Source organism: Lepisosteus platostomus, chromosome 28 (genome assembly GCF_059453375.1).
Source record: "Lepisosteus platostomus isolate fLepPlt1 chromosome 28, fLepPlt1.hap1, whole genome shotgun sequence".
Taxonomy (NCBI): domain Eukaryota; kingdom Metazoa; phylum Chordata; class Actinopteri; order Semionotiformes; family Lepisosteidae; genus Lepisosteus; species Lepisosteus platostomus.
In genome coordinates this window covers 7,329,820-7,344,888 of record NC_142638.1, presented here as the reverse complement: position 1 = coordinate 7,344,888, position 15,069 = coordinate 7,329,820, and the positions used below count along the sequence as shown (strand labels likewise).

At 45.3% G+C, this 15,069-nt stretch overlaps 1 protein-coding gene across 1 annotated transcript in view; it reads left to right on the top strand.

Moving 5' to 3' along the window:
• Positions 1 to 4,478: 4,478 nt before the first annotated feature.
• The window catches only part of col1a1b (collagen, type I, alpha 1b), a 29,720-nt gene continuing 19,129 nt past the window's right edge, over positions 4,479 to 15,069 (top strand). Inside the window, exons 1-16 of the mRNA XM_088622872.1 lie at positions 4,479 to 4,696; positions 6,358 to 6,552; positions 7,031 to 7,053; positions 7,404 to 7,439; positions 8,557 to 8,649; positions 9,163 to 9,234; positions 9,688 to 9,732; positions 10,210 to 10,263; positions 10,728 to 10,781; positions 11,390 to 11,443; positions 11,828 to 11,881; positions 12,003 to 12,056; positions 12,154 to 12,198; positions 13,029 to 13,082; positions 13,902 to 13,946; positions 14,254 to 14,307. Coding sequence (XP_088478998.1) covers positions 4,615 to 4,696; positions 6,358 to 6,552; positions 7,031 to 7,053; positions 7,404 to 7,439; positions 8,557 to 8,649; positions 9,163 to 9,234; positions 9,688 to 9,732; positions 10,210 to 10,263; positions 10,728 to 10,781; positions 11,390 to 11,443; positions 11,828 to 11,881; positions 12,003 to 12,056; positions 12,154 to 12,198; positions 13,029 to 13,082; positions 13,902 to 13,946; positions 14,254 to 14,307 — 1,014 coding nt within the window. The 5' untranslated portion in view covers positions 4,479 to 4,614. The remainder of the gene's footprint in view (positions 4,697 to 6,357; positions 6,553 to 7,030; positions 7,054 to 7,403; positions 7,440 to 8,556; positions 8,650 to 9,162; positions 9,235 to 9,687; positions 9,733 to 10,209; positions 10,264 to 10,727; positions 10,782 to 11,389; positions 11,444 to 11,827; positions 11,882 to 12,002; positions 12,057 to 12,153; positions 12,199 to 13,028; positions 13,083 to 13,901; positions 13,947 to 14,253; positions 14,308 to 15,069) is intronic.

Genomic DNA, 15,069 nt, shown 5'->3' with positions numbered 1-15,069 from the left:
AAAAACAAATGTCCATTTTAAATATCCAAACACATGGAGTAAGTGTTAAAGATCCACAATTACACGACCACACTGGCATACAAAAATAAGGAATAGTCGAGACTACAGGAGTGTAAAGAAACAGCAACATTACGGTAAATTTAGTTTTTTTTTTACTGCAATTTCATTCATTGGGGTTGGCCAGGCCCTGGTGTTTCATCAGCATCTCATCCATTGTCTCAGAGGAAATACTGAGGAAGCAGAATCCGCTCGTGATGTGGCCTCTAGCCTGGCCTGTCTTATCCACAACGGCCCCGCAACACGGACCGAGCAGGGACCCCCGTTCCTTTTGGGGCTCCTGGCTCCATGTCATACCGACGTCAAATCACTGGTGACCTTGTTTATATTGGCTTTACAGGAGGACTAATAGTCCATTGTCCATTATTGTCCATTGACTTTTCATTGAACCATCTAGCAAATACTATTTGCGCATGTGCGACACGGTACACCCCAGCTCTTGGGGACGGTGTCTTTCTGCGGTGAAAAAACCGTTTAGTCCAGATTACTCGCATCATTGATTTCTGTGTCCAGCGCAATTCTGTTGGGTTGTGTTGCGTTTTGTGTGAAATCAATCACTACACACGGCAGAACTGTATTCTCAAAGTGTGTGAAAGGTGGACAGTGTTTTAAGATTGGCGTTCGAGCATTTACGTTAAAAGGTGTTTTGCGCTCTTAAATGCTGACATTCTAGGTTGTTTGATTTCACATATCCAATCTGATATTTCGCATCAATATTTAAATTCTTAATGACACTCTGTTGAAATGTTCATAAAACGATTATAGTTCCGTAAGTTAGTAACAAGTTAGGACTTGATCACACAGCGGCGTTTTTATCTAGAACGGGTCGTCTTCAATAGGCCTCACTTCCTTTTTTTAAGGGAACAGGTCAACACAGTGTGCACTTTTTTTTTAATTAACTCACTGATCTACAAGACATAGTACATCATAAGCGCCCGAGTAGCCCTAATTATGAACCTGTTATACGAAATAACGAAGCCGGCGCAGTACACACGTCAGCCTCCACTGATCTTTAAAACACCTCTTTACATTCAAGTATTTAAATTCTTTTCTGAGATATTGCACGGCAGGATTCAGCTCGAGTATAATAAATTAGACAGCCTAAACAGGAACATCTGTTGTGAGCCCCGAAGAATCACCAGTGCGAGCTGTTGCTCCAGACTGAGCAACTAACAGCGAACAAGAAAACGTAGCAAACTCGAACGGTGATTCTTAATACTGAGGTGGGAGGTCACAAGTGCTCATGGTTTTGCGAGGGCTACGGGCTTTTCGTCTTTCTAGACGCGAACATGTCCAGCGCAGTTCAAAATGAACTGGGATGAAGAGCCCACTCCCCCACCCCTCGTACAACCGCGCACCACCATTAAAGGGGTTTGTGCGTGGGACAGCGCCAGACCCCTCCGACAGGTACGCGCACCGAGCTATCCAGGACCGGACCTGCTGACTCTCGGCTCTGGTCTCGGGCTTTGCTTGGAGAGCTGCCTCTGAGCGGGTTCTTCAAAGTGCACTCTGCCTGGTGCATTTGAACACTCGCTCTGTCGGGACCCAAACCGAGGGCAGTTCGCAGCCCGACAAGACTGAAACTAGCTGCGCGGCGCTCAGGGGTTATATACAGGTGGCAAGTTAGACGTGTTAGAAAAAAAAACGTCAGAAGGATTTCACATTGTTTCATCCACCTCACTGGGCGTGTCATAAATTCTGAAAGTGAAGCTGGCTTTCGGCAGCATTTTTTTGTGCACTTCTCGGTATTTTTTTTTCCTCCCGTAATGTCTTTTAATTGCAAAATGTTTTTTTTTCTTCTTCTGATAGCGAAGATAAGATAAAACGAATTCAAATGGTATAATTTTACGCTCTCGCCCTCCCCCCCCAATAAAGTAAGCTGTATATACAAATAGCAATTTCAAGATGTGCAGGAGAAGAAGTAATCATTTGGAGTATGTTTAAGCCTGAAAATAGTCATGGTTATTAAGATTGTGATGCAAGCCAGTTCACTTTTTTATCACCTGTGCAACGACACAAAGACTTTAATGAACCTCCCCGTATTAGCTCAGCTCTCAACTCCGAATGATGAGTTGGCGTTTACCCTTTTTTTTCAGAACACATTCTTTTCTCTGTCATACTTAAAAAAAATTAAAGACACATTGCTTGGACACTTGCCAGGTATCAGAAGTTTTAAAGAAATGCGGAGAGAGGGAGAAAAAAAAGGAGACGGCGAATGGAGCTCGGATTGCATATTGTTAAACTTGAAGTTGCAACGTGTCCGCGGTGCATTGCACACATACACACAAAAAAAAAATCCTTTGAAATCGTGCCATTCCTCTCCTCTCTCTCCCTTTCCATGAGGACGGACGCAGAGACATCAGCTTTGGTGGAGCTGTCTTTTGCGTTTAATTATAGTCTGTACAAATTGCGGGAGACGACATGTGGTGCAGCCGTATTCCAACGTGTCATTTTTTGGGGGGACCCGTGAAACAATGTTTCTTTCCTAATATCACGATTTAAAAAAAAATATCACTTATATGGGGGCTGTACGTCTTCTCTTTTTTAATATTTTTTCAATTATGGATCTTACACACAGTCCGACTTTAAAACCCCGGTTGTCCACCCGTTCTCACATTAAAGACTGCTTGCAAGCAAATAGACGCCGGATTAATTGCTTCAATGAATAGCCGGGCCTAAATTAACGGTGCCGTTGATTTTCTGTGCGCTACTATTTCTGACCTGTGTTATTTGTAATTGTAATCGGAATCAAATCCTGTTTTTTTTTTTCATCTCTAAATCGCCACAACACACTCTCAGCCCTTGCAAATAGCATATTGTTATCGCTGTTTTCACCAAAGCGTCTGAACACCATACAGTTCAATGTATATTTTTACCCAGGAAGAAAGAGCAGCTTATTACGTGGTAAATACATCTTTTGAGTATAATTATAACCGTGCGGTAATTGCACGGTTTCTTGTATCTTTGGAATCATTTTCCTTCCACAACCTGGAATGAACCGATGCCAAAGAAGGAATGTATGGAGAAATTTTTAATTTTTTAAATCACCTTTTTTATTTCTATTTAATGTAGATTTAATATAATTCGCTGTATACGGGACATAACAACCCGGTCTGTATGATAAAATTGAATGTTTGCTGTAACTAAATACATTGACTCTTGTTTGGCTCAAGCATCTCAGAAGTCGTGCATCTCAGAGTTTAATCTGTTAACGTGTATGATTTCATTCACTTACATGTATCATCCTTGAATATATTTGTTACTTTTATTATTTCATTTTATTGTGTTTTATCGGATAAGTAGACCAGTGGCACTGAAGCGATACAGCCTGAAGTAACAACAAAGTCACAATTTCTGGATATGATTAAAAAGATACGAGCAGCATTCTTCTATTGAATAAATCCGCAGATTTAAATAACATTTTCATATATCTATTTTATTTATTTTAACTGTCCAACGCGGTCTGTAACGCAACAATCCCCTTTTAGCATTTTATTCAAAATTTTAATAACTGTTATCGCAACAAAAAGTGGAGCTGGCAATAAAGGTCACTTCAAAAAATAAAATCTCTAATGAATTTTTCAGTTTCAAAGTTTTTGGAGATGGTCAGATGATTTATGATATGTAATAGTCAAGGGTGTATTATTTTTTTTTCTGTGTACAGTATGTGTAAAAAAGCTAATCAGATACTAAAAATCAAATCTTTTCCCCTGCTCCGTTTATTTATATAGACAAAGTGAACGACTATGAAATAGACCTGCCACATCACCTTAATCAACTCCCTCTCTCCAGAACACTAAGCAACAACCTGGACATTTTAAACAATTGCTGTTGAATGAATCTGCTGAAGTCTTTTGTTTCAAATGGCCCAACAATTATTAATAATAGGTCAAAACTGACTGTACACATTAATGGGTAACACTTTGCAATTCCACATAAAACCTGACACTCAGTATTTTAGAAAGACTCTACCGATACATGAATGACGGAGTGAAATTTCTATTAGACTCAAAACATCTAAGAATTGTCTTCAAAATGTAACTGAAATGAACAGAAAAGTCGAGCTCAGCCGTCGTGCACTCGTGTCTTTCTGGAAGTGAAGTAGTTTGGATTTAATTATAACCCATCCAAACCTGCCCAGAGAGAGACTAGCCCCACGCATTGCCAAAAGACATTTGGAAGATGACATGGCCTATTCTCCAACTGTACAGAAAAAAAGGGAGGGGTTTCTTTTTTTGCTACCCCTACTTTTTTTTTGCAAAAAAAAAGATGAAACTGCTTGGGATTTGGGGGTAAAAAAAAACTTATAGGACGGCCCCCCTGTCCGGGAGAAAGGAGGGACTTCTCAACTTGAACATGCAGAAGTTAATGTGGAAAATTCAGCACCTCCCTTCTTTCTTGAGTATAAAAGCTGGGCTAATTCGTTAGTTTAGGCAGTAGGGAGTTTCTGCTGGGGTCTGGATTGGAGATACAAAGACCGGACCCTCCATTGTATGACTGGAGTCTAAAAACAGGATTCCCCTTGCCTCAAAGAGTCTACATGTCTAATATTTAGACATGTTCAGCTTTGTGGATATTCGGTTAGCGCTGTTGCTCGCAGCAACAGTACTTCTGGCACGGGGTCAAGGCGAGGACGACCGTAAGTACCAAAATATTTAAATACTTCATGTTCCGAAACGGGGGAGGGGGAAGTTTTAAGAAAGAACGTCTGAAGAAGAGCTTTGCTCCAGAATGGTTTGAATCTGGGTTGTGTGGCTGCATATTGGTCTTAAACGTTGCAGGTACAAGAGGAGAGGGACTCCTGACCTGTTGCTTTGATCGTGTGATATTTTTTTGATCTTCATAGTTCTGTGTAAAGAGACCAATGCCTTCTTTGGCAGCGGCCGTGAGCTTTCAGATATCTTTCATGTCAAATAGCCGGGCCGCCACCCATGACGAAAGATGTAAAAACAAAATCCTATGGGAGAAACAATTTATTCAGAACTGGGGTCCGTTCTCGCCCGAGGGTGTGAACAAACCCTTTCAAGAGGCTATACCGAGAACTGGCCCCCTCAGAAGCCAAAATGGGCCAATATATATATATATTGCCAGTATATCAATCTAAAAATAAAAAAAGAAAATATTTACAGAAATATTTTCCCCCCAAACTCCTTGACATAGCGCTTGCAAAGTCCCGTTATTCAGTTACCGTTCGGGGTAGCACCATCTCCGTCACTGCCGAGTCCGTATTTCTGAAAAAGACTATTGCAGAATGGAAATTAATTTTAAGCAAACCAGAAAGGTCCTTCATATTTATAAAGGAATTGGTAAAGTAAACGTCTTTGAAGCCGAATAGTCTAGACATCACTTCATCCAAAACTTTTGAGGACTGGGGCGTTTGGCTCCAGGTTTTAGTCCACTGTCCTATAGCGCCTCTTAGCGGGAGCAGCTGGAAACTGCCCCAGCTCGGAGGCTCCGAGTACTGCCCCGATATTTATTTTTTTAAGACAGTGTGAGAGGAAAATTACTAAGAGCCCGTGAAAACAAAGACGTGTCTGCCAAGACAACTGTATTCAATTATTTTAAGTTCTGAACCAAACCGCAGTAGGACGTGGAATCAGCTTTCTTGCGCTTGAACTCCATAGCTCTTAGGTGGAGATTAAACTGGCGTGTAGCGCCCCCTGGCGGACCGTTCTTGGAACTGCAATCTTGGTTTTAAAGTTATTACAGCGGTTTTTTTTTATTCAGTCATCTACCACTTCAAAATCCGTTTGGTTTACTAAATGATTATTATACTCCAGCGGTTAAATGACTTTTTTAGGATATAAAGAAACACAGAGTTCATAGATTATCACCTCAAAAGTTTTTTTTTAATCAACGCGTACCATTATTGGCGCAATTCATGGTACATGTTTAGATTTTTAAACCGCATTTTAGTTTATCGGGATCATTTCGACAAAACCGGCACGCATGGCTGTTTTTAGTTCACAAGATAAGACTTTAAAACGTTAGCCTACACAAAACGTGTATGCACCTTACATACACATGATCAGTTGAAACTTCACATTAACAGGTCAATAGTTTTCAGGATTTTGAATTTATTTGCAATCGGTTTTCAAGTGTCTGCGTGTCGTCTGCACCATCGTCTGCACCGTGTTGTGTTATTCACAAGCGCCACAGGGGCCACAGACCTCCCAGCCAACCTCAGTGCCAAACGCACGGATTCGCTTACGTCATTCTTATGACGTAAGCCCTGGCGGGTCCCGGCCGCCCGGCCGCGGCAGTGGCGCGCGCTTAGTGTGCTTGTCGCTCCTCTCCCAGGCGCAGCCGGCAGCTGTACGTTGGACGGTCAGTTGTATAACGATAAAGATGTGTGGAAACCTGAGCCCTGCCAGATCTGCGTGTGCGACAGCGGCACCGTCATGTGCGACGAGGTGATCTGCGAGGACACATCGGACTGCCCCAATCCAGAAATTCCCTTCGGCGAGTGCTGCCCCATCTGCCCGGATGGCGAGGGTACATTGACATCTTTATTCCCCCCCACCCCCTTCTTTTCTTCTTCTTCTGCTGCTTTTCCTTTCCTTTCGCCGCGGTGTCTCTCGAGCTGTCGTGAGATACCGCAGTCGCGAGGGGCAGGGGCGCGGGGAGCCGCGCTCGGCTCGCTCGAGGGCCGGAAGTGACGTCGAACACAAACTCGCCGCTAAGTGGCGGGAGGGATGGGATGAGCCGCAACCGGCCTCGGGGCTTCGGCCCCATGAACTCTTTCCACCCGCCCGCTTTCCCTTTCCCGTTTCCCACCGCGTCTGGTGTGAACGGAACCGGAACCCCCCGCCGGCCGCTGACGGGGTCCAGTCCTGTCAGCGACTGGCCGGGCCGGTTCCGAGAGGCTTGCATTCCCTGTCAGGCTGTTTATAACGTTTAGTTAGTGAAGTTTTTGCTTACATTAAATACATTACATTACAGTACTTTAAATACTGTTTTATTTCCTTTGCAGTGTCTCAAGAACCTGCGGCTGAGGTACGTGCAATTACTACTATTCTTAATGTTTGTTTTTTATTGACAGGAATTATACAAATACATAATTACACAGTATATCATGTGCTAAGTGTCTGTTGCTATAATAGACACGTACGACAGACTCATTCTTTCTTGGTTTACACAAGTGGTTTTAATAATAATGCCGGAGAAGAACAAAGGCATAAACCTTGTGATTTTGCATGCTGGTGGATTATCTGAATGTTTGATTTACAATGAGAAAGGGCGATGGGCGAGATGTGGGGCTCGAGAGTGCGTTTGAAGGCTGTGCGGGCGTGTGAGTTCTTGGGCAGTCCGCTGATCCTGCCTTCTTCTTCTGTCTCCTCTTCCAGGGACCCAAAGGAGATCGTGGACCCAAAGGAGACAGGGTAGGTGCTCCGGCCCTCATTGAGCCCCTGCTGGTTCTGCTGGCCAGCTAGTGTGTCTGCACCTTCTCCAGTGGGCAGATTTTCGGTGACTTGATGTGTTTCGGGAGAGCCTGAGCTTTCTCAGCTGTACCTCTCTTCACCCTGGAGAGCGCACCCTGCTGGAGGAGTGCTTGCTCAGAGTGGTGGCGCTGAGCTGCAGGACGGGAGGGGGAGTGGGGGTTTGGCCAAGAAGATGTAGTTGATGCATTTGTCCAGCAGGACGGCAGCACAGCTTTGTCAGGACTGGCGGGGGGGGGGCATGAATTTCTCAAATCTGTCTGTGCCGGCACTTTACCTTTTCAATAGTTTTGGAGCTTTTGCTTCAAATGCCCTTTTGCAATTTTAAGCATAACCCTTAGTAAGGGTTGTTACTAGTTGCTGTGACTGTTCTTATATCTTTTTTTTGCATTTAACAAAGCATGTGGCAGTGTGTAATGTTTTGCAAACCCTCCCCTTCCCTGCCACAGGTCTCTTATTACAGGCAGGCCACAGCAAAGCAAGCCTCCAATAGGGCATTTAGTTCAGCACAGCTATAAATGCTAATACTATACAGTATTAATAACAGCCATTAACAATCAATTAAGTAATGGTGTTTTAATGCTGTACTCCTATACAGCATCAGTGCCTTTGAAAAGAAGCTCCAGTAGTAATACTTATGAATTTGAGAAAAGACAATGTTTAAAAAATGTAAAGAATATAAACCAGTCTAAGGCACAGAAAATGTTTCAGTCTAGTTTTAGTGTTCTTTGAGGCTGTGGTCCTTGTTTTCCCCTGATACAAAGCCCAGGTGATTTGGTGGACACCTTGTCCACAGTTTGCTCCTTAAGAGACATAGCCCTGACATTCCCTGTTTTTTTTAAATGAATGACACTTCAGAGCAGGATGTCAGGATGGCTCCAGTAGTGAGATCCTTATTATTGGCTGTGTATTGTATTGGCTTGCTTTCGGGTGGGAAGCTGGAGCTAGTGGAGAGTGATACGGCGAGGCAGTGACGCTGTGCTCCAGTCGTGCCATGGGGACTGTCCAATGCTCTTCTCCCATGATGCTCATGACACCTGTCCCCCTGTCTTTCCTGCAGGGACTCCCTGGCCCCCCTGGCAATGATGGCATTCCCGGCCAGCCTGGTCTCCCCGGACCCCCCGGCCCCCCTGGACCTCCTGGCCTTGGCGGAGTGAGTATGGAGAAACCGGACTCTGGAAAACCCCGCCCCGTTGTCCCCGTCCTTCCCTGAGCCAGAAGTGCTCTGGGAGAGGGTCACCTTCCTCCTGAGACCCATCAGGCCGCCCTGCCTGTGGATCATCCTGCAGAGTCCAAGAGGCTCCTGGATGATTTTCTGGGCTGGGCCCGTGACTTCCTAGTGTAGGAAAGAGCCTTTGCAGTGCTGGTGAGGGACAAGCTATCCACCGAGCTTGTGCACAAGCAGTGGTCTTAGCTGGGGCACACCTGCTCTGCTGGACCTTCTGTGTTGTACGTAAGGCCTGAAAACCAGGACTTTAGGTCAGTGTAGGATAATGCATGTCAAGGATTAACTCTGTCTAGCTGTTTGTGCAATCAAGGACGTTCCACCAGTAATCTGGTTCCATTTGTGGCCTATTGCCTCTCACAGATGGAGAGAGCCCTTTAAAGAAGAACTTTGCCAACCTGTGACCCCTGACTGACCCCTTCTTCTTGGTTTCCTTTGCAGAACTTTTCTCCTCAAATGGCTGGTGGCTACGATGAGAAATCTGGCGGCGGAATGGCTGTTCCTGGCCCAATGGTACGGACATTGCCCTCTCTTTCCTCTCCTTCCGTGGCAGACCGACCGAGTCGCCACTTGCCGACTTGGGAACAGCCCATCCCAGTAGCCCAGAAAAGGGAGCTTCTGATCCCTGAATTCCCAGGTTCTGGCCATTAGGCCTGAACAGGGGGAGCTGAGCTTTGAGGTGGAAGAGTTTCTTGTCTTTTGGGAGCCTGACACTGTATTCGAAATGGGTGATATCACCAGAACTGGGATTCTGAAATCATGGACATGAAAAATATATATTTCTTCTATGTTAATACAACAAACTAACTCAAGGCCCAAAATATGCTTCTTTTTATCATTCTGTATTATAAAGGAACAGTAGTTTACTCATAATGGTTAGATCGGTCTAGTTTTAGAAGAAGAGTGTTGATACTTGTTGCTGAACCAACTTTGCTCACCTTCTCCTTGTTTCTTCCTGCCCAATAGGGTCCCATGGGTCCCCGTGGTCCACCTGGTCCCCCTGGAGCTTCTGTAAGTCCAGCTTTGGTTCATCAGTTACTTTGAAATGAGCACAAGCACTGTCACCCAGGATATCTGCTTTGCCATGTCATGGCCTAAAAGGCCTTAGAGCAATTCATTCAAACTTGATTGATGAAACTGGCTACCTGTCTTATGCTGGGCATATTCTGCCATTGGTAATGGATGAATATAGACCACGTGTTGTTCGCTAAATGAAAAGGCTCTATTTAGGACAATAAAATGGCATTTTACAGAATGCAAATCAATACATAATTCACCTAATGAGTTGTAAGAATGAAGGGTTTCACAGCTGCATCTGCTAAAGGATGCATATCAGACTTCTGTGTTTCTTGAATTGGCTGGTACACTGACCTCATGTTATCGCTGCAGATATTCTTTATGGTGCAGGACACCATTCTTACTCCATGACATGTCCGACGTGTAGCTTGCCTGGACTAATCCACTTGCTTTTCTTCTTTGATCCTCTAGGGCCCTCAAGGATTCACTGGACCCCCTGGTGAGCCTGGCGAGCCTGGTGCAGCTGTAAGTATCAGATCAGGGTGTTTTTTCCCTGGTAGCCTGTGTGAACCACACTGCTTCTCCTAGATCGCCAGCTTCTATACTCCCTATAAATTAAGTCAATTTCTCTTTCCTCAAATGCACCTTCTCTGCATTACTCCGAGAAGCAATATGAAGTCTGGGTCTCTTTTTAAATAGAAATGAGACCCACTTGGTTTATTTCTCTCTGCACACATGTGTCAGTATGATGAAGCTATATGCATGATGAACAGACTTGTTGGTGTTAGATCTGTTCCCAGCAGACCCCTGGCAAGGCTGCTTCAGTTGAGGTCACTTGTAGCACTTGGAAGAGAAATGATAGCCAAAGTTTCCCACGTCACCACATTGCAATCCCCTTACTTTGCTTTGAATGCTCTTTGCACACATTTATGGTATTTGTGTTGGGTTTCCATGCATTCAGTGTGTTGTGTTGTATTTTTCTTCACTAGGGTCCTATGGGTCCTCGAGGTCCCCCTGGCCCCCCTGGAAAGAACGGAGATGATGTAAGTGTCTGAAAGCATTTCAACACTTGACTTGCAGATTCTTAGCCTGCAGACAGCCATGCAGACTCACAGGCACACGGTCAGCTTGCCTTCTTCACTAGTGCACGGCAGTGCTGCTACATCTAGGTCATCTTCAGACTCTGGGCCTGACTGTAAATCATTCAGGTCATCAGTACCTTATTTGACACACATCAGCTGCACAGCTGTACAGGGCACAGGGATGTTCAGGGTTTCAGCAGTATCACTGCTGCTGAGGCCTGTGTGTGTGGGGGGGGGGGGTTCACATGCTGGTATTCTCTCTTTCACCTCATTTAAAGGCAGAAGCTAATCCCATTAATTCAAATCAGTGAAGCACAGTAAGACTCCAGGGGGTCAGAGATTCCAACCCACCCAACCAACCTGTTTGCCCATATATTGGCTTACAGATTGATGGGCGTGAGGTTGCAAGAAACACGTTTTATGTTCTCAGAACATCCTTCAGGAAACCTAAGGATTTCAAAACTCTGAAAGACAGCAGCCGTGCTTAGCTCATCAGCAGCTTGCCTGTGTTCTCCAGTTCTTTCTGCCCGGACTCACCTTCCTGTCCTCCTCCTTCCTCTCCTGCACAGGGTGAATCTGGCAAGCCCGGCCGTCCCGGTGAGCGCGGTCCTTCCGGCCCTCAGGTGAGATCCCGTTCTAATGACCTACCTGTCCTACCTGAGCTGGGCTCTGCCGAACTCTCCGTGAAAATCACTCGCCATCCGCTCCTTATGGGAATGGCAACTGCATGAGTTGTAGAATAATGAAGCCCTGCCTCACAGAAGAAAACAAAGCACCAGATTTCATATTTGTGCTGTAATAGCTGCAGAAGCAACAGGCAGCAAATGATGGCTGATATAAAGAAGAAGAGAAGCAGATTTACAGCAAGCAGACATTTGGGGATAAAGATCAAATCTTGTTTTTCTTGTGTGAACTGATTACCTGTGGTGAACCTGAAGTGGCAATGCAGAGCACTGCGAATGTGACCAGGCAGGTTTGACAGTACCCCTGTCTCTTTTCTTATTTAGGGCGCACGTGGATTCCCAGGAACCCCCGGACTGCCTGGCATCAAGGGACACAGAGTAAGATCAGCCATTTTTCCAGCTGGCCTCTTTTTTTTTCCCCCCATCTGAAATTTGTACCAGGACAGATCTTCAACCCTCTCTGATTCCCGCCTCTCTCTCTTTCTGTCCTCCCATCTAGGGTTTCAGCGGTCTAGATGGTGCCAAGGGTGACTCTGGTCCCGCTGGTCCCAAGGTAGGTAGCGGACGTCCAGCTTCTCTGATAAAGCCTCGGCTTTGCAGCCGATGATGTTGTGGGGCGACGCTGACCCTGGCTGTGTCTTCCTCCCTAGGGCGAGCCTGGTGCACCTGGTGAGAACGGAACCCCTGGCGCAATGGTGAGCCTCTCTCTCTCGATCGCCCGAGCGCGGTCCAACGGGCCGAAGCTGTTTTCTTATACTTTAATGTTGAATGCCATTTACATCGTCCATTGGCTTGGCAGTAGATAAAAACAGAAGAGAAGCCAGTCCATTATTACGAAGGGCGCACACAGACACAAACACAGACAGGCCAAACCACCAAGAAGTCACAATTGACCATGTCTTTGGACTGTGGGAGGAAACCAGAGCACTCAGAGGAAACCCACACAAACACAGACTTCACGCAGACAGCAGCCCGGGACTCAAACCCAGGGCCCCAGCACTACGAGGAAGCAACGCTAACCACTGCACCTCTGTGCAGCCCTGGGCCAGTTCAGTGTAGAGCAATTCAAATGCCAAAGCTGGTGCAGCTGTACTGCAGCCAGGTTTTTTAATCCATAATGTTTCAAGTGAGCAGCTGCTGCCCGTGACAGCCAGGCTTTTTAGAGTGGAACATCTGGTGTCGGTGAGCAGCACTGACATTGTGGTACTCTACAATTACTAACTTTTAAAAAGTCATTCCCTTGCATACAACATCTTCTGTTAAATATGGGCTCTGTGCAGTGATTTTGTTGTTATAAGAATGAGTGAATGTTTTTCTGAAGGCTAATTTCATTGCTTGACATTGATAAGATCCTGACAAGCACATAGTTTTTGATGCTTGAATCTGAGAATCATGGAATAGGGCCTGTTCACAGGGCCTTCTTTGGGACTTATTTGGTAACACAACAGCCATTCTGTATTACAGGAGTGGATGTGATTTTCCAGGAATCTTTCTGATTTTCTCTCTCTCTCTCTGTCCGTCACAGGGCCCTCGTGGTCTGCCTGGTGAGAGAGGCCGCCCTGGACCTCCTGGCCCCGCTGTAAGTAACCCCTTCATTTATTCCCTTCCTCCTCATCCACTCTCCCTACTCCCCTCGGGCTCACTTCTGACCTCACTGCCCATTCATTCAGGGCTCCCCACCACCCCATCTCTGGCCACATCCAGGGCACTGGCTGAATCCAGTATCCTTGGGCTCAGCTTGGTCGATCTCGGGCCAGCCAGGGTGGCCAGAGCTCGGTCAGAACTGATGGATATCCCCGTTCCCTTACTTCAGTTTCTCTCTACTTTCTCCCCACTGTCATTGTCTGAGGCTCTCACCCTGCCTTCCCAGGAGTCACTGCTGTGGCCTCACTTGCCCATCTCCCTCTACTGCCATCATGTACTCTACAGCACCCACCTCTGTTCTAGGATTAACCAAACTGTGGAGCTATGCAGCCTTCCACATGCAGCCACATGTCTGAACCAGCTCCCCCAGCCCCCCATCTTCCTCTATCAGTCCCTCATCTTCCTCTGTCAGCTCCTCCATGTGCTTCAACTTGCAGGTTCCTACAAAAAAAAAAATTAGGACGAGAGTCCTACATGCAATATCTTCCCTATTTGTGTAATTCATTTTATGCATTTCAAGACATATCTGACACCTTGTAAAAAGAAGGTGGTTCCAAATTTGAATGAATAATACTGTAGTCAGAATTACTATTTAGCCTAGTTTTAGGGCTTAATGGCCACATTCAGAGCCACCCTGCAGTAGAAGGCTGAAGAAGGCTGCAGTAGTTGCAATAGCCAGACTCAGCTGCTGCAAATCCTCTATCCATCTCCTAATTCCCAAACTGATCGCCCGTCCTTTTGTGTTGCCTTACAGGGTGCTCGTGGCAACGATGGTGCTGCTGGTGCTGCTGGACCTCCTGTAAGTATCAAATCGGAGAATAAAATGACAGTAAACTCTATAGCCTTTATAGACCTTGTGCAAGGCAGTGGCCCTAGGAATAATAAGCATCTTAGTCCCAGTGTCCATTTAAAGCTTGTGCTAAGAACATACACATATAGCTTCAGACATACAGCAAAACACAATTTTTCTCTCAGGAGAACATGGCACATGTACTACTGCTGTACAGCAGCTTGTGCAGGAGCTCTGCCTGATTACCTCCAAGTATTATCATATTGATAATGGCTGTTGTTTTACTGGGTTAATGTTCCTCTTCTTTGTGTCTTAGGGACCTACTGGCCCTGCTGGTCCCCCTGGATTCCCCGGTGGCCCTGGAGCTAAGGTAAGAAACTGCACCCTCTCACCTTCCCCTCTGCACATGATCCACACAGTGGGGGGAGGAGCCGTCAGATTCATAGCAGCTTGATAAGGACAGCATGGGGCCCTGCAGACCGGCCCAAGAGATCCATTTTACCTGTAAGGTTAAAATCATCCTCAGGACAAGATTATAGGACAATGAATAAGGAGGATCACCTCACCATATGTGTGTTTCTCCAAGTGGTCTTTGGGAAAGGAACTGGTTGTTATTATATTCCACTTTACTTTACTTTCAAAATGCACATTTAGGCCTGCTGTTAATGAATGACAGCAGATATGTGTGGCAGCAAACCTGTGGCACCTGTTCTGCTGAGACTGTTAGATTGGGTTGGATGGTCATAGCCAAATAATTCAGTTAGATTTCTTACTATTTTTTAGTTTTGGATTCTAGGTTTCAGATATAAATCACCTGTCACTGATGATAATATCATTTGTCATCTGAGTATCCAAATACATGATCTGTAACTGCATACAATATAATCTGTATGAGCAAGGAAAGTGAGGCAGGAGCGATTGGCATCTTTACCACACTGCCTATATTGTGTGCAGAATTGATAACTCTTCTACTATACAGACATTTGAACTGCAAAACAGGAAGTATTTGCAGAAGAAGATAAAAACATAACTTCTTATTTTATGAGAAAACTTGTGGGGAATTCAATTTAATCGACTGGATTAATCTCATGGGGGCTTGTTTTTTAGATAAAAGAAATCACAAGGCCAGTTT